Source organism: Seriola aureovittata, chromosome 13, assembly GCF_021018895.1.
Source record: "Seriola aureovittata isolate HTS-2021-v1 ecotype China chromosome 13, ASM2101889v1, whole genome shotgun sequence".
Lineage (NCBI taxonomy): Eukaryota > Metazoa > Chordata > Actinopteri > Carangiformes > Carangidae > Seriola > Seriola aureovittata.
This window is the reverse complement of record NC_079376.1, coordinates 15,523,805-15,541,608: the sequence shown is the minus strand read 5'-3', so window position 1 is coordinate 15,541,608 and position 17,804 is coordinate 15,523,805. Positions and strand designations below refer to the sequence as shown.

Below are 17,804 nucleotides of genomic sequence, written 5' to 3'. Positions count from 1 at the left end.
GGGAGTGGCAACATTTTTGTAAGTGAGCTTTAGAATGAGTGTTTGTTAATGTTGGGAAAGTCTGTCTAAGTTCTTGGTGAATTATAGAGACAGAAGTCATGAGAAAGATAAACAGATCCCTATCCTCCCTTCTGTGGATTCCAGATGTCAAACACTTTGTCCACCAGTGTTCGTAAGATATAGAAACAGAAGGCATTATGACCTATTTGGAAAGAAAACCTACTGACCTATTTTATTTACTTACATGCATTTGATGCCACGGGGGGAAATTAAGACACAGAATACTATTCTACTGCACATTAAAGGGTTCAACTAATGGGTGATTGTATTATATGGCAAATATATTTTACATACAGCACTAACGAGAATGAGTGAGAAGCGAGTGAAAGATATCCTACTGATGGGAAACAACTTCACAGACGTTCTATAGCCCACACATAACACAAAGCTCCCTCACTGAGCCCCGTCATGCATGAGCACTCAACTATCTACATAAATTATTCAGTCATGCATCAACCAGACAGACACACACACACACACACCCACAAGTACACAGACATCTTCACCCAACAAACTGACGTCCTCAGTGTAGTGGGACATTCATGTCACAATCTCAGCACAGGATACACAGGGAGGCCAGCACCAACTGGAAGATTTAATGTGAGTGGATACATTTAACGTTGCTACATCATAAATCCAGAAAGGAACTATAAATTCTTATTTCAAGCCTGGAGGCATTCATGTAATGTCTGTAATGTGTTAAAGATGAAAAATAATGAAGCAGGCAAAAATTAATGGAAAATATTTATTCAATATTTCTAACAATCTGAAAAAATAGAACTGACTCATAATTGGAGAAGTTTCATTCTCATTTCAAAATTAGGTGTAAAATAAATTAAAATATGACAGCAGTTATCAATAAAATGAACAGGTCAGTGCATTATCACACCAAAAAGAAAGCAATCACTACCTTCATTTTTTAAATGAACTATTACATCACCACTAATAAGATTTTTCATATCTCACTCATGGCTCATCATTTATCTGATGAAAACCATGTGGAATGAGACTGAATGTTAGCATTCATTATTTTTTCCTGGCCCTTTTGAACAAAAATACTGACTTCAATTCAGTTAGAAAACTATGACCCTCTGTTGCCAGTGTTGAACCACAAGTAATGGCATTCTTAATGATAAAAACAAAAACCAAATGTGTGCAGAGCAAGACCTGAATCATTTGAAAAGAAATATGTTTATAATTTCACTTCACCCACAGTGTTTCCTATCATGCAGCATTCAGGTCCAGTTGGAATTTGGCCATAAGACTGAGATGGTCAGAGGGGAATATGTGATTGGGAAGGCCTCTCATTGACCATACGACATCTTCTGATAGGAGGGAGAGACTACCAATCAACTTCAGACCTTCACTCAGAAAGTCACCACCATCTAAGGAAAGGAAAAGAAAAAACAACACACAAGTTATTTAAAGTAGCTAATTATTCATTTCCAACTGCTTCATGACATGCCCCCGTACCTTTTTGAGCAGAGGTTAAGGTGCGTCTTGGGGAGTAGAAGATGTAGTCAACAGTGGCTCCCACTTCAGAGTGCAGGGTTGTGACTTCTGAGCTGCCAGAGCCTGGGAGAACATGTTTATAGACCGACTCCAGGTCTAAGTGATGACTGATAGTGTGTCTGAACCTGTGACACAAAATTTATGACTAATATCACATGGTATAAAAGCAGTAAGAAGCAGTAACAGTTGATCCTTCAATCTACATTATGACAAAAAACTGCAGGGAAACTGACCTTTTCTCATAAGGCTGATTCCCCCTTGAAGCATCTGTGCACATGAAGAAGACACATATATTAACACAATACAGTAAGGAAATCAGTTTTTTTTTAATGGCAGAACTAGTATAAGAATATGTTGCTGTGTCTGTATGGTACAACTGTACCTGGTGTGTTGTCAGTCACGCCTGGGATCAGGTTCAGGTCCACCGGACGGACACATGCAGCTGGACAATAGCGCAGCTGTAGCATAAAGTCATGCGTGTACTGACATTTGCCTAAACACGAGGAACAAATGTTAGATATTAAGTTGATTGAGGGGGGAAATAAAACTAAAAAGGACTGGTATCCACTCCTTGAGTCAAGATTACTTAAGTAACTGCGTACAAATCACTTCAAACACTGACCTGATTTCTGACTCTGACTCTCAAACATGTTGTTGACAGTTGTGTACTGGCAGCTGTCAGTGACTGCCAGACAGCTGGGCCACAGGGGAGCAAACAGCCTGTAACAATGGGTTTTGTAGGACAGGTCCTCTTGACCTGATATCTGTAGGACATGGGGAATACATACGTGGTTACAGAGGTAACTGCTGCAAGCACCATGACAGAAAATTTTAAATAAAGAGCTTAATATAGCTAAAGAAGTCCACAGGAAGTGATGTGGGAGCAGTCTCACCATCCATGATGGTAGACCCTGGTAGTAGAGCTCGCCAGTGGTGATCAGCTGGTACAGAGGCATGTGTGGGACAGAGTTAAAGTCTCCACACAATACAACGTTACAGTGTTCGCCTTTGGCCTTACAGGACTTGACCGTGCTGTCGATCTCTGCCAGCATTATGGCTAACTGAGCCAGCTTCACGTCACCCCTCCTAGGGTTGAAGAGCAGGTGGGTGTTGGCCACGCAGAGGAGTGGGCCCTTCACCTTGGCTTCGGATGCCTGGGTGACCACTGGCCGAAGCAACAAAACTATGCCCACATTGTGTCGGTCCAGGAGATCTGTCTCCGGCCTGAAGTACTCCAGTGGAGTTACTGATACTTCAGCGAAGCAACTGTTTCGATAACAAGTAGCACAGCCGTCTGTCTTGGTCCCCGTACGCCTCTTGTACACACAGGTGTAGCCTGGAGCAACAACATGACGACAAAATATGTAATGTCTTCGTCACAAAATCCCCCATCATTATTATTCCACAGTTTTGTCTCAGATGACCTACCCATCTGAGACAGGACTGGATACAGCTGTTCATGGTAGTGGTTCTCCTGAACCTCTTGGAGACACAGAATCTACACACAAGAGGACACACACCAATCATCAGTGGACGCCTAGTCTAAAAATGAGAATAAATTTCCGAAAAAGAAGTTGTATTAGACTCACATCTGGTGCCCATTTCAGTATTTCCTCTAAGAGTAGGTTGCAGCGGTAGCTCCAGTCCAGCACATCCAGAGGACAGTGTATGTAAAGCTCCTGGTTGGCCTCCAGCAAATCTTGAGCAAGGATGTTGTAGGACATGACAGTGAAGTACATCTTTGTGAATGGGAAGGGTACCAGGGCAGGCTCTGCTGTAGCGGCACTCTCATCTACCTCCTCCCATACTCTCCACATCACTGGGTGGAAGACAAGCACACACACATACATACAAGTCTGTGCAAGCAACAGCTTGATGTTAAACTACTCACGAGCATTGACAAATCCCACTACAGTGAAAATATTACAATTGAGGGAAAAAAGTTTGACTCTCACCTTCAAAGGGCACTGTCGGCTCTGTTGGAGGGTAATAGCTCACAGTGGGAAATTGCCACAGTGGGCATTGCACTTCTTCTGCCAAACCAGGTCCTGCAGCGAAGTGCCAGCCAGTTTGTGTATCATGTTGCCCAGTGAATTTAAGGTGGGTTTGATTGTTAGAGAGAAGAGAGGTAAATACCAGCTTAGAACTGTTTTCCCCACCGTGCCTTTCATGAGCAGAGGGAGCTAAGTATTCATCCCAGCACTCAGTTATTTTATCAACAGTTACAGAGGGAGTGACAGATTCTTCCACACTTGGTATCTGTATTTGTCTCTGTACTAGACAGGTAGTTTCTTGTATGCTGTCTTCGGCTGGAGTTACGGACTTTCTCAAGCTTTGTATTTGTGCCTCAGCTGAACAGGTAGTTTCTTGTGTGCTGTCCTCAGCTGGAGTTACTAACTCCTCCAAGCTATGTATCTGTTTTTGTACCTCTGCTGAACAGATAGTGTCTTGTGTGCTGTCCTCAGCTGGACTTACTAACTCCCCCAAGCTATGCATCTGTATTTGTACCTCTGCTGAACAGATAGTGTCTTGTGTGCTGCCCTCAACTGGAGTTACTGACTCTTCCATGGTGTGCATCTGTATTTGTTCCAGTACTGCACAAGCCGTTTCTTGTATGCTTTCATCTGTTTGCAGGCACTTTAACTGTGCCTCAAGTGCTTGCTCTGGACTGATACCCTCAGTGTTTTGTTTCCTATGCAGCACAGAGACATCTTCTTGCTTGGGAACTTCCACTGTGTTGTGCTGCATCTCACTCATCTTTACAGTCTCATTCTCTGTTTCTTCACGCAGGACAGCCACCAGCTGTTCTTTGTCTGTGTCAATTCTTGCATCCACCTCTTTTTCTGGGCTTTGCTCTTTCATCCTTTCTTTCGTTTCTCCCTTGGTCCATCTGCTTTGGCTGAGCCACAGGTCCGGCAGGGTTGTCCGAGACTGGATGAACGTCCTGGTTGTGACAGCACCACCATCCCACACTGACCTGCCATTAACCACTGCAAGAGGGAGACCCTTCTTTGAGGCCTCTGTAAAACAAGATTAGTCCAAGAAAGCAGTGATGCATTCATGTTAAACTAAAACTTACTGAGCTTTTTTTCTTAGTCAAAACATAAACTACGCCAACAACGTGATATTCTGACGTCACGGGGGCGTCAAAAGCTCAGGAACAGGTGCAAACAAACACACGTTGCTATGAGCTAAAGTTAGCTAAGCTGCAATAACAAGACACGCTCTGTGTTCCCGTTAACATAAAGGAGAAATTCTTAGCGTTACCACACACTGGTCACACCGAGGCTGATATAGAAAGTGACACCGCCAACAAATAACAAGACAAAGTCAGCAACGAACTAAACCAAACGTTAGCAACCATTAGCTCGTAACAGCTGCTCAGGGGAAACGCACACAGCTGGCACTAATTGCATGACACTTTCAAACACGGATACCTTTGCAAGTGTGCTAAGTGTGCTTATTTACCTGAGCGTCGACCGGTAAAGTACCGTGACAATGGGTAGAGCGCATAAAATAACAGGCTGCCAATCATGTTTCTCAGCTAACATCAGCGCAGGCGCGTCGTCGGGTTGTTGGTGGAAGTGAGGTTCGGGGCACAAGTCAAATGTCACTGGAGTGGTTTCCTCATGGAGCTGTTTGTTGTTTTGAGTTTGTAGTAATGTATTAAAAAAAATCCGACATTCTATAAAATGAGATGATATGAAAATGCACATCATCCAATGAAATACTATTTTACTCAAAATCATTTCATATACTGTTTGCCATGCTGTTCTTACAGTATGTTTTGCTTGGAGTTACTAAAAACACAGTATTGTAACCACACTAAGGCATACATTTTTAATGTCACTACACATGACACATTACCTTAGGGGTAGAATTACCTGCTAGACACGACAGGCCTATTTCATTTCACAGCACAGGCCCATACAGAACAACCAGGGATAAATGGGCAAATAATCAAAAGACTGTTCCTTTTGTGTCTAGGAAATGGTTTTAAAATAGGACACAAGCTCTACCTGCAGACTGCAATGTCGACACTATCTTTTGAGTCCCTTTGCTTAAAAGATGATGATTGTCCATACCCAACTCAACCACAAGGCGAGGAGGACGAGTTTGACACAGACTTGGATTCGGATGGTATGTTAAATTAAGTCTTTCATTAATTTTTGGAATTCTTGGCTAAATACTGTTCTTAATGTAAAGCTGTAAAATCATATATAACATACAGCACATATATACTGTAAATTCATTATAGTGATGTAAAAACAAAACAATGCAATTAAATGGCTTGTGCCAAGAGTTGCCATAAAATATAGCTCATTACAATAGGTATAAGCAAGGGCCCATATATTCATACTGTATGGGGCTATATGTTTCCAGAAAAAGAGGAAAGCAATAAGGAGGCATCTGTAGCTGAAGTGTACCTGCAGGCCTGCAAGCTAGTGGGTGTGGTGCCGGTCTCCTACTTTATACGAAACCTTGACTGTACAATAATGACCCTTACCCACCATGGGCTTGGACCTTTGGGATGCAAGGCACTTGCTATTGCTTTGGTGGTAAGTTTAAAATGCCAGCGTGTTATTGGGTTTGACTTTTTGAAGTAGAAATTACTGATAAGCTCTTTGTGTTTAGTCTGATATGCATATCAACACTCTGGAACTGGCAGACAATCACATTCAAGCTGAAGGAGCCAAATACCTTGTGGAGATGTTGAGGGCTAATTTCACCATTCAGCATCTGGTATGTAGGACTGCAAACCCACCACCAGAGGGCACAAGTGCTTTTCCGGTGATATTTCACATGGCTTTCACAGTGGAGTATAAAATGTACTTTACCAGCATCTGTTTTGCTTTCAGGATTTGTCCAATAACTATCTACGGTCCGCAGGAGCTGAGTATGTGGCTAAAATGTTGCTGGACAACATTTCATTAAAGTCTATTAAACTTTCAGGTAATGTGCACATTAACAGCATTTAACTGCACTGATATTAGCTGGGAGTGACACGAAAACGTTGAATTGTTGAAAAACAACATTTCTTACAAGATCAGTAAATTTAACAATGATACTAATAAAATTATTATTTTCATCATCATCTCTATTTTGTATATTTAAACAAATAATATTTTCCTATCAGGAAATGGATTTACTGATGATGATGCTAAATATTTTGCAGATTCCTTCTCGGTAAGTTGTTAAAGAAGAATTAAACATTTCTTTTATTTAAACATTTGTTCATTTTCATATTTTCTCAATGACCATATTGCTAATATTTTTTTAACACTTAGAGCAATTCCAGAATTAAGGAACTTGACATAAGCCATAATGAGTTCTGTGGAAAAGGAGGCGAACATTTGGGACAATTGCTGGGTACGGTCAAATTCACCAGTCTTAATATTTTTATAAATGTGAGATTTTTCTCTGATTTTACCATCTACTTCTACAGCAAACAATGAAGGTCTGGAGGTGCTGGACCTAAGCTGGAATCATCTTAGAATGAAAGGCGCTGTAGCTTTTTGTGCAGGACTCAAAGTATGTTTCTATAAGAAATTCATTTTATCATTTACTTGTTATGCAACATTTGAATTCATGTACTCTACATTTTCAATATTTAGGTGAATATGATGTTAAAACACCTTGACCTATCATGGAATGGTTTTGGGAATGAGGGTGCCCTGGCCATGGGAGAGGCCCTAAAATTCAACAACACTCTGGTGCACCTCAACCTCAACAACAACCGCCTCACCAATGAGGGCATCAGCCTGCTGTGCAGAGGTCTTGAGTTCAACGACACACTCCGTGTCCTGCTGGTGGATGGACAAAGTTGTATTAAGCCAACACACATCATCACTTTGGCTACAGATAAATTGTAAGGTGATGCTTTATTCTTATAATCCTGCAGCTGGCATTCAACTCTATAACAGTAGAGGGAGCACTGGCCTTGGTTAATGTGGTAAAGAACACACCTAAAACTGCCTTGGAGGAGATAAACATGTGTGTGAGTGACTTGTTTACAGCACTGTTTTGCATCCTGATCCAATTATCCTGTTATGCAATCTGATCGCATTTCGAAAAAGTCACATTAGCTGTTGACACAGTTGAGTTTTGTGTTCATTTTAATCAAGACAAGATTGCATTGTTTTTTTTTACCTTCTTACCAAGCAGAATGTACTGGTAAATGAGAACTTTGTGCATCTGTTGGAGTTGACGTGTCAGGAACATCCTGGTCTGGACGTGCAGTATGGAGGGGTGGGGGGCTTCATCGCTAAGAAGCCACCAAAACGTGTCGATCCAATGAAAGTCATTCAGGTCTGTCTGTGTAATGTCTAACAAGTGTTTTACTCGCACAATAATGGAGTAAAACGGTCAAGAGACTGCATCTCTTTCTTTCTTTGGTTCTGTATGTATTTAATAATTGATAAAACATGTTCTTCCTTTTTCAAAAGGACTATCTGGATAAACGCAAGCTGCGCCTGTGGGATTTCTTTCGGAACATTGACAAAGATGGCACCATGCGAGTCCCTGTCGCTGACTTCAGGAAGGCAGTGCAGGTTTCTGAATAAATATCGATTCATTTAACTGTGTAGGGTCAGTGACATTTGCAGGAAGAACTCCACTGATGGATTTCAGTGACAGAATACGATGAGACTGTCCTCTGAAATCATCCGTGATGAAGTCTCTTCCAATCTTATTCACAACTGTTTCCTGATGCTGATCGTGACCGACATAAAACACATAACTAATCTATAAAGTCATGCAGTAAAGAACTTCACTGATGCATTGCATGAAAAAGTAGAAACTCTGACTCTGTCTTTTTTTGTTGTGTAAAACCATGATAGCAATCAAGCATTCCTTTGGATCGATACCAGATTGAAGAGCTGATTCAGAGACTTGATCGTGACAGGACAGGAATGGTAGACTATAGGTGAGCACATCTGGTGTTTGATTACGGGCCTCTAAACTGCGTCACAGAATAGACCTGTGCTGGCTAAGGTTTACGGTTGGAAAACATTGAGAAACAACGCTGCTGTGAATTTCTTTTTTTACAGTTGCTCGTTTTATTATTATTTCAGCGATGGCATAGTTGAACCATGTGTGTTTTAGATATGAGCTGGGAATTTGTCCAAATCTTCACTTTGAATGATGTTGTAAAGTTTGGCTCCACAAAGCAACTGCTGTATAATGTTTCTGTGCAGGGGGTTGGCAGATACAAGGAAACAGATGATGAGGGATCACCGCCGCCAGCTGAGGAAGGTTGAGTCCCGTCAGAAGAAAGAGAAGCAGAAGAGCGACCGTATCCTCAAGACCTTCCAGAGCGCTGTGGAGGCAGTTACGCCTCACAGCTCCATGGTCATATCTCCAGGAGGTGCCAAAGATGACTCAAGTGGTCCGCAGCAGTTTTCTGCCACCCCTCTCAGCTCATGGCACCACATTGTCATGTCCAACAGCAGTCGCTATTCTGTCACTAACCTAAGCAATGAGCACGTCCACCTGCCCATGTTAGGAGGCACCATGTCTTACCGTCCGACCAGTTCCCTGGCAATGCGCTCCTACTCCCAACCCAACCTGCTGGATGACTCCCCTCGCTCTGCCCCAAGCAAGTCCATCTCTGCTCAGGGTATACGCTCTGATCCAGAGATGGGACACAGCAAGCTAAGCCCCACTGCTAACCACCTGACCAGGTCCAGGCCTGCTCTCAACGCCAAGCAGCCGCAGGTTAAAGCCAAAACCAAGAAAGTGAAGAAGAAGAAAACTAAGAAACATGTGGAGAAGGGCTCAAAGAATCTAACACAAACTGTCAAGTGACTGTCAAACTCTGTATAACGCTATGAAATGTTAGGATTCTTTTTGCCTGTTGTCACTGGCTTCTTTGTTACACACAATTATTAAATAAACATTGATTTTCATTCTTTATCCTGTTGCTGAAATGACAAATGACAAATTCATCCATGCAGCAAATAGGCCATCTCTCAATCAACATTTCATTCAGTTTCCTGCTGAATGGGATGGACCATCGGAGGAAACAAGACATTTCGTCACACTCAGACGTTAGAACCATCCATCAGTGATTCTTAGAATTCTGATGCACACCCAAACGTTAGTAATTCATTTCTGTTTGCTGAAGATATCATAAAGTGTTATATCTTGACATGTGTCTTGGCAGTGCTGTGAACCAGGACAGGTGCTGCATCCTACAGGATGTTGAAACTGGCTATATAAGCCCTGAAGATTCATCCGTCTCAATCATAAGCACTCTGACTGCACCAGCATGATCGGCACGGTGTATTTCTTTGCACTGCTGAGCTCCACGATGGCCTGGGGGGTATGTATGGCATGACTTAGATCAGCGAGCGATTCATCTTTAGTCTTTGAGGCTCTATCCACATTAGAGGTAAGCTTATCTACAGTATATTCACGTGACCCTTCTTCTCAGCGTGTAGGCCTGTGGAGAGAGGGGAGTGCGAGGAATGAAACAGGAGGTGGAAGTGGGGACAGATGTACCTGTGATGCCTTCATGCCCAGTTCAACTTTTCCTATAGGAGACCTGGTGGTGGTAGAGCAGGCAGCCGGGGAAATCTCCCACAAACTGGAGCTGGAGATGGGAAAGGTACATTTTGGGAGCATGTGCAATAACTGGCAACATTTGAGACAAAAAAGTGTAAAATGTTTTATTTTTTTTTCATGACTTGATTTCAGCTGGAAGACTATGAGACCAAGCTGATAGCATACGCAGAAAAAATAATAAAGATCACAGTGGAAACTGAAAAAATGGAGAAGAACCCTGATGCCTACAATGATGCTGACATGGACGAGATGAAGGTGGAGATTAAACAAGTGGAAGCTCTGATTAAAGAACTGCAGCTTTCCATCAGAGGCTCCACCACCATCTTTGAGTCTCTGCGCGTACAGGTAAGTACTGAGCATGGCCGTCAGTGCATCGACAGACATAATGCTGATAAACCACGTTATCTTTCAGATCTCAGCCATGGTGGAGACCTTGAATAGCCTGGAGAAGACCTACGACAAGAATGTGGTTCTGGTGACCCGCCGAGAATACATCAAGGTGCAGCTGCAGCTGGAGGAGTGTGAGAGACGCCACCAGGAGCTCTTCAACCCAAACATTGGTAAGCTCATCAACACTACTACACACATTGAGATCGAAGCAGTCTTTGAACACATTTAATTCATTTTCCTCTCTCTCTCTGCAGGGTCCTGTGCGCACACTGGTATCATCAAGGTCAGCAAGCCCATTGTGAGCCAACTGAATGCCCATCTAAACTCAGGCTACAAATTTGGAGGCTGGGGGAAAGATTCAAAGCCTGTACCTGACAGAGAGTCTATGTACTGGTACTCTGGCTACACTAGTGGCTCCATCGTTGACATTAGGTTTTACACCAACTACAAGAATCTCATTTTGAGAAACCACTTCCAGCATCACAACTTACACAGCAGCTGGATTGGTACAGGGAACAATTTCATCATCCGTGACAATTCCCTGTATTATCAGATTAACAGTCCATTTGGGTTGGCTAAACTGAATTTCACCAACATGAAATATGAGTCCAGGGTGATTCCTGGGGCTAGCACCCGATTTTCCTACACTAACTCCCCCAATCAAAACTTTGACTTCGCTGCTGATGAGACCGGCTTGTGGGTGACCTATGCTACAGAGTCGTCCAGCGGTAGGATGGTGATTGCTAAAATAGATGAGCCTTCTTTTGGGGTCGAGGAGGAATGGCAGACTAGTATCTACAAACCAGGATTGAGCAACGCCTTTATGGTGTGTGGCGTTCTGTATGCAGTCAGGACAGTCGATATCGAAACGGAAGAAATCTTTTACAAGTATGACACCAGAACCAAACAAGAGAGCTACATCAGGATCCCCTTTGAGAGGTTCCAGGAAAAGTATTCCAACCTGGACTACAATCCCAATGACCAGAAGCTCTACATGTACAATGACGGCTACTATGTTAACTATCATCTGTGGTTTAACCACACAACTAAAGCCACTGTGGAGCCACCACTTCTCCTGTCCTAAATCATTATGTGATTTTCTGAAATATAACATCTTATAAATGAAACAATGATCGCAGCCTATCTCTCACTTTTTTTTCTTCATCACTTATCCTTCTTCTTGAATGCTATTAAATAAATAAATAATCTCAAGCATTACAAAGGTGTCGGGTGTGTTCTTGTGTAAATGCTCATGAATAGAGTATATTATTTGGTGATTCATGAAAATTAGAGTATCACTACTATCAAAATAGATTCAATTTGAAAAAAAAAGTAGATGGGTGGCGTAGTATTCAGATTTATGATGCAATAATCAACTTTGACATCCTATTTTCCGTTTATGTAACCATGAAATTATATATAACATCCATAAACATCTATACAAAAGGAGGAATTTATTTCCACTATAAGATGAGCATTTATATCATATGAACAGTATGACACTAAAAGATATTCAGATTTGATCCCAAATGCCAGATTACATGATCAATAAATCCAAGTATCTTGAGTTTTGCTCTCAATGCTTTTCAGTTTTTCTAACAAACCACAGACTCATTATAAGTCTCAATTTCTCAAACTGACAAGCTTAATGTTGCATCAAAAGTGAGACAGTTAAAGGCTCCTGGTGCTGTGCATTCTGGCTGATTGGTAATTAATTCTTTTCTTCTCTTAGATTTAGCTATTAGTCTTTCTATTCTGACAGCCAATGGAGGATTTAAACACGGGAGCCATGGGCAGCAACATCTTTTCAGGGGCGGCATGGGTGCTCACCAAAAAAAAAAAAAAAAAAAGTTACATTTGCACATCACATCAATGACGTCATGTCACCAAGTGGATCAGAGCTCCTGCTGAGAAGGTCTCCTCTCTCACTCTCAGAGATGCTGGTAGATGGGGAGGGAGCGAGGGAACCCATCAAATAGCGAACTTCTATCTCTGTACAGAACTAATGCAATTAGTAAAATTAGTCACACCAGGAAAAACTACCAAATAAACCACAATTCATTCATAATACTGTGAAATCATCTATTAAACTAGTCTGCACACCACCACGTGCGTGTGTCTTGTATATACACTGTTGCTCATAAAGTTGGAATAAAATATTTTTTACCTCTTTCCATGAAGTGATTGTGACAATGTGATTTATTTCATTTCACCTGGGTAATTGGGACACATAATGTAATCATTGCACCTGGTCAAAAGTGATTACTGATGCATTTAATAGGAATAAACAGGATTGTGTCTGAAAACATAATTATTCCAACTTTATGGGCAACAGTGTATATGTATATATATGGGGGTATGAAGGGGGCATTTGCCCAGGTCACCACACAAGCTAGAACCGCCACTGCTGACAACTAAGCCAACTCCATGACAGCTGATCAAATCTGTTACTGAAGGCAGTAAGATATGGTTGAAAATTGGACTGTGATTAAATGTGTAGAGAAATATGTAAATATTTTAAAATGTAACTTAAACCAGCACATGAATGGGGCGCTTAATGTGCAGACTCAATTGTTAGCTACAGCCAAATGTTCAAGACAATGCTCGAGACAAACTTTCATTTTGCGAATTGTAAATGCACTTCAACAGTCCAACTCTGTGTGGGCCCAAACCCAGAGGGGGTTTACCTCACAAAACTAGTCCGAAGTAGCAGCGCTGCATAGACGGTGTATTATAACCTCTTGTAAATGCAACAACGTCTGAAACTGGCAAGAAACCACATTTAGGCAGCAGAGAAAAAGTACAAATAGCTTTTTCCTTCCTTGTCCTTTTCATTTGCACCATTTGACGTTGACATTGTGGAAAATATCTTTGCTGGAAAATGTTTCCAAATACTTTACAAACATGGTATTCACTTGTCTTCTTACTCTGAAGGTAACCAGAATGTAACTGACCAGATTTATATTCTGGTCTTAATATGTGGAGTTCTCTGAAATCATTCTGATATCATAATTCATTCCACATCCTTCAGAAGACGTGGTCCACGGAGGTGTGGCTCCACGAAGGGGCCACACCTACAGAGAATTTTCACTTTGCGTCACCAGCTGTTGAACTGAGCTGAAACCCAATACTTACATTTAAAAGTGTAATCTTGAAGCTCTCTGTTAATGTTGTTTGCTGTCATCACTGGCAAACAATGAATCTTGAGATAGCTTTGGCCACAAACCACCTGCTGGATCCTTTGTTGCCCAGGAAAAGTACTCGGTCACATTTGAAGAAGCCTTCGAAATGGGGCAGTCTAGTCGCACTGCTGTGATGCAATCAGTCTTCAACTGCAGCCTTCGAAGGATGCAGCCCCTGAATTGGGACACAGCTTATGTTTTCCTCCTGGCTTTTTAATGCTAGGTATAGTGAAGTGGGGGTGTGGGTCACTTACTTTATATATTTTTACAGAATATATTTTTTTTAACCAATAGGTGCATTGACAATCCAATAGGAAGAGGGAGAAAACTACAGGGAATGATGATTTCCTGGGTTTTGGAGTCAGCATCTAATTCAAAAGCTGTTCTCGTGTGGCACAATATTTCCTTCCTATGAACCATGCTGTTCAAAAACACCACCCAAGTCACATGCATAAGATTATGAAATTAACCATGTGAATAAGGAAGTGATACAAAAATCACAAACTGATGCCATCATTCATAATACTGTGAAAACTGACTTCTGAGGTGATGATACAAACAAGTATGATCTATTCAGTACAAATAAATTGGTTAATTTGATTCAATTCAACTCAATTCAGTTCAGTTACACTCTTGAGCGAGTGTAATACAACGTGTCTATCTGTGGGTATGATGACCTCTTCCTGCTCCCATGTAACACACACAGCCCTCAGCTAACAGGCCATAAACTTAACTAGTTGTTGCTAGATCTAACTACACATGGTATTTTTCTCATCCACACCCTGTGTTCAGATCAGACTGTGCGTGGTTAAGCTTATTGTGAGCAAACAAGGATAATGTCTGTTATCGACTTCTTGTGAATGAATGAATATAACGTGTACTTGTGTTGAGCTCAAACAGTGACCATGGGAAGAGAGAAGGTGTCTGTGATGATCTGATAAGACCTGTCTTTAAAAACCCTCTGACCGAGCCTCCGAGGAGACACTTGAGAGGCAAACTGAGACATGATGCTGCCAATTCTGCTGCTGCTCCTGCCGGTCCTCAGTCCCACTTTGGCCTGGATTGTAAGTGACTCTTACTTTCCTTGACTAATTCATGCAAATGTAATAAATGTAATTTATTAGGATTGCTTTTAATTATGTATTTTTTTTTTTTTCAGCCAGTGGAGGATTGGGAGTCTGGCAATGTCACTGCATCAGTCGGTGAGTCAGGTCAATGTGTTTGTCATGTGTATCTGCCTGACACCACCTTCCCTGCTGACCGGGTTCAGCAAATGCAACAAGTCAGCAAGGATCTGATCCTGGAAGTGGAAATCCAAATGAACAAGGTGCAGTAGGTCTGACCAGTAGCATGATGACTGAAAACATATGTTGTGGTAAAGCATCCTCATGTTGACCTGTGTTTTCTCTCAGATGGTGAGCTATGAGGGTAAACTGGAGATCTATTTGAAAGAACTGAGCGACCTGACTGTCAGAGTGGCCATGCTGGAGAGCAGTCCTGACAGTTACATCAAACTGGACTTTGAGCTGCTCAGGATTGAGCTCAGAGAATTCGAGGCTATTGTGTCGCAGCTCAAAGACTCCCTCAACTCCTCCTCACCCATGTTTGACAGTCTGTATACTGAGGTGAAAGAGTCATCTGTTAACGTACCTCCAAATAATATGGCTTCGGTTAGAGTTATGGATTTCAGTTTAATTAATGTGTTTATTTCCAGATCCGCAACATGACACTCATTGTGAACCAACTGGAGACTTATGACAAGAGCAACCTGGAGGTGATCCGCATTGAGTTCGCTAAGCTGCAGAAGAAGCTGGAGGAGTGCCAGAAGGAGCAGGAGTTCATCAAGCCAGATATTGGTGAGGCAGCTTGCCAGAGGATAGTGGGTAACAGTTTACACTGACAGTCATTTTCAACATTTTTCTTTTTTCTTTTTTTTTTTTCAGGCAACTGCAATCATACAGGAATCATGAGCCTCAGCAAACCCACGGTGGTCCAGCTCAATGCTCATTTGAATGCAGGTTACCAGTATGGCGGCTGGGGAAAAGACTCCAAACCTGTTCGAGGCTATGAGTCAATGTACTACTTTGGTGCATACGTCAATCCCTCAGTGCATGACTTCTATTTGTACTCTGACTATGAAAAGCTGATTCTGAGGTCTGCATTCAAGCACCATGACATACCAAGTGGGTGGGAAGGTACCGGTAACAATTACATTGTTCACGGCAACACCATATATTACCAGCACAACACACCTTTCAGTATGACCAAGCTGAATCTGACCAGTTCCAGATATGACTCCAGAGTGATCCCAGCTGCTAGTACAAGGTTCTCATACAGTTACTCAGATAACCAGAACATGGACTTTGCAGCCGATGAAAATGGCTTGTGGGTAATGTACGCCTCAGAGGAGAGCAAGGGTAAAATTGTCCTAGCAAAGATAGATGAGAAATCTTTTGGCATTGCCGATGAGTGGGAAACCGGTGTGTTCAAGCAGTTGGCTGGCAATGCTTTCATGGCCTGTGGAGTCATGTACGCCACCAGGTCAGTGGATTTGAACACAGAGGAGATCTATTATGCATTCGACACTAAGACCAAGGAGGAGAAACATCTCAACATTCGCTTCCAGAAGTTCCTGGAGAAATACACCAACCTGGACTACAACCCCACAGATCAGAAGCTTTACATGTACAACGATGGCTACTACGTGTCCTATAATGTGAGGTTTAACAGAGAATGATTCCTCCTCTTTGTGATCGACCGTATTGTGATTGATTCGAATGATCTGTATTTACTCTCTGTCACCGGAGCTCTACAAAGCTATGTACTGTCTTTTTCTGAATAAAATCAAACTGAAGCATTCAAATGACGTGACTGGCCTTGACTTTTTGTGCATGAATGATACATATGATAAGAGAAAAAAAGTGAACGAAGAGTTCCAGAAAACCAAATGGAACAATTAACAAAGTGTAAATTACTGAAAGTACGATCCAGTGTGTTCAATCCATTATGGCACCAATGCAAGAAAATATACAGTATGAAAAAGAATTAAAAAAATCACCAATGGCACTTATTTGGCTTTAGATTAGTCAGGTCCAGCTATAGGAAAGGTAAATGCTATTAATAATCATTGTATGTGTTTTGGCACTGCTGGAGCCTGAGGTGACACAAACAAGACAAATACATACTGTATAGTATATAATCTAAAATAGGTGTATATTTGCCATTCGATAGTAGCTTAAAAAGGATTGACTAATGAGCCTGCACCTTATAATTACAACAGAATCAAAGGAAGGTAGATGATGAAGTACAAAAGGTGCAAGTACAGCAGCACACAGGTATAACCAATTTTCATGTCTTTCAGTGTGAAGATCGAAATGAACTAAATTTACAGGTACTGTTCTCTGCTGCTTGATATTGAGTTTACATACAACCTGAAAAAAAATGCTCCTGTGCTTTTCCACACATTAATATGAGCAGCATGATTCAAGAGTAGGTTGCTTTGTTAGACTCATATTCAATTTTTAGTTTTTCTCCAGGGTATAATGAAAGCTTAAGATTAATATTGAACCAATTACCCTTTAGCCCCAGCTAATGAAAACACAAGTTGACTGGAGAGACAAATCAAATATCACCAGTCTAGCGAACGTTACAGCTGTTTTCCTCTTTTGTTCCTGAGTTGAAGTAAATTAATTTAAGAAACTGTCAACAGTTTGTAAGCTTCGTGTCTTCTCAGGCCACAGTTTGGCTCTCAGCATCATAAAAGTGGGTCGACTTTATTCTTATGTTTGTGCCGTATAGGAGATAAATGTGTGTCGATAAATAAATAAAATAAAATATCCCCATTTCACTTAAAAATACTTTCTTACATGTGCCAAATTGTTTCCTTGTCATATCAGATGATTTGGAGGCTCTTCACTGTTCACTGCACGTATTTTCTATTAAATTAAATAGAAAAGAAAATTTACCATATTTTTTCAGGTTCAGGTTCATCTGTATAAGGCACAGTTACTATCTGGGAATTTGGCAATGTCTAAATAAACTAAAACTTGTACAAGGTAACAACGCAATGAGAAATAAAAATGTAGCAATCCCAGC

The 17,804-nt window shown here is 41.5% G+C and overlaps 4 protein-coding genes across 5 annotated transcripts; 3 read left to right on the top strand and 1 right to left on the bottom strand.

Annotated features, from left to right (window-relative positions):
- Window positions 1-626: 626 nt before the first annotated feature.
- angel1 (angel homolog 1 (Drosophila)) lies at window positions 627-5,211 on the bottom strand. Of its 2 annotated transcripts, XM_056394277.1 has the most exons (10): window positions 5,041-5,211; window positions 3,528-4,592; window positions 3,162-3,391; window positions 3,001-3,070; window positions 2,466-2,908; window positions 2,195-2,336; window positions 1,955-2,065; window positions 1,806-1,839; window positions 1,534-1,697; window positions 627-1,445 (listed from the first exon to the last, which is right to left on the bottom strand). In XM_056394277.1, exons 1-10 carry the CDS (start codon window positions 5,105-5,107, stop codon window positions 1,285-1,287), a joined length of 2,487 nt encoding a protein of 828 aa, XP_056250252.1. In that variant the 5' UTR covers window positions 5,108-5,211; the 3' UTR covers window positions 627-1,284. The 2 variants fall into 2 exon arrangements, with proteins under 2 accessions (XP_056250252.1, XP_056250251.1); XM_056394276.1 differs by having other exon boundaries at window positions 2,195-2,908.
- Window positions 5,212-5,331: 120 nt separating this feature from the next.
- On the top strand, window positions 5,332-9,484 carry LOC130180636 (leucine-rich repeat-containing protein 74A). The gene is made up of 13 exons (XM_056394278.1): window positions 5,332-5,712; window positions 5,956-6,131; window positions 6,208-6,315; window positions 6,432-6,525; window positions 6,710-6,759; window positions 6,861-6,942; window positions 7,019-7,104; window positions 7,188-7,382; window positions 7,475-7,570; window positions 7,738-7,881; window positions 8,019-8,123; window positions 8,412-8,497; window positions 8,769-9,484. Exons 1-13 carry the CDS (start codon window positions 5,604-5,606, stop codon window positions 9,376-9,378), a joined length of 1,941 nt encoding a protein of 646 aa, XP_056250253.1. The 5' UTR covers window positions 5,332-5,603; the 3' UTR covers window positions 9,379-9,484.
- Window positions 9,485-9,841: 357 nt separating this feature from the next.
- On the top strand, window positions 9,842-11,660 carry LOC130180398 (olfactomedin-4-like). Its single transcript, XM_056393901.1, has 5 exons — window positions 9,842-9,895; window positions 10,007-10,180; window positions 10,270-10,482; window positions 10,550-10,697; window positions 10,782-11,660. Exons 1-5 carry the CDS (start codon window positions 9,842-9,844, stop codon window positions 11,609-11,611), a joined length of 1,419 nt encoding a protein of 472 aa, XP_056249876.1. The 3' UTR covers window positions 11,612-11,660.
- A 3,053-nt stretch (window positions 11,661-14,713) lies between these two features.
- Window positions 14,714-16,530, top strand: LOC130180504 (olfactomedin-4-like). Its single transcript, XM_056394058.1, has 5 exons — window positions 14,714-14,773; window positions 14,869-15,036; window positions 15,122-15,334; window positions 15,424-15,565; window positions 15,653-16,530. Exons 1-5 carry the CDS (start codon window positions 14,714-14,716, stop codon window positions 16,444-16,446), a joined length of 1,377 nt encoding a protein of 458 aa, XP_056250033.1. The 3' UTR covers window positions 16,447-16,530.
- The last annotated feature ends 1,274 nt before the right edge of the window (window positions 16,531-17,804 follow it).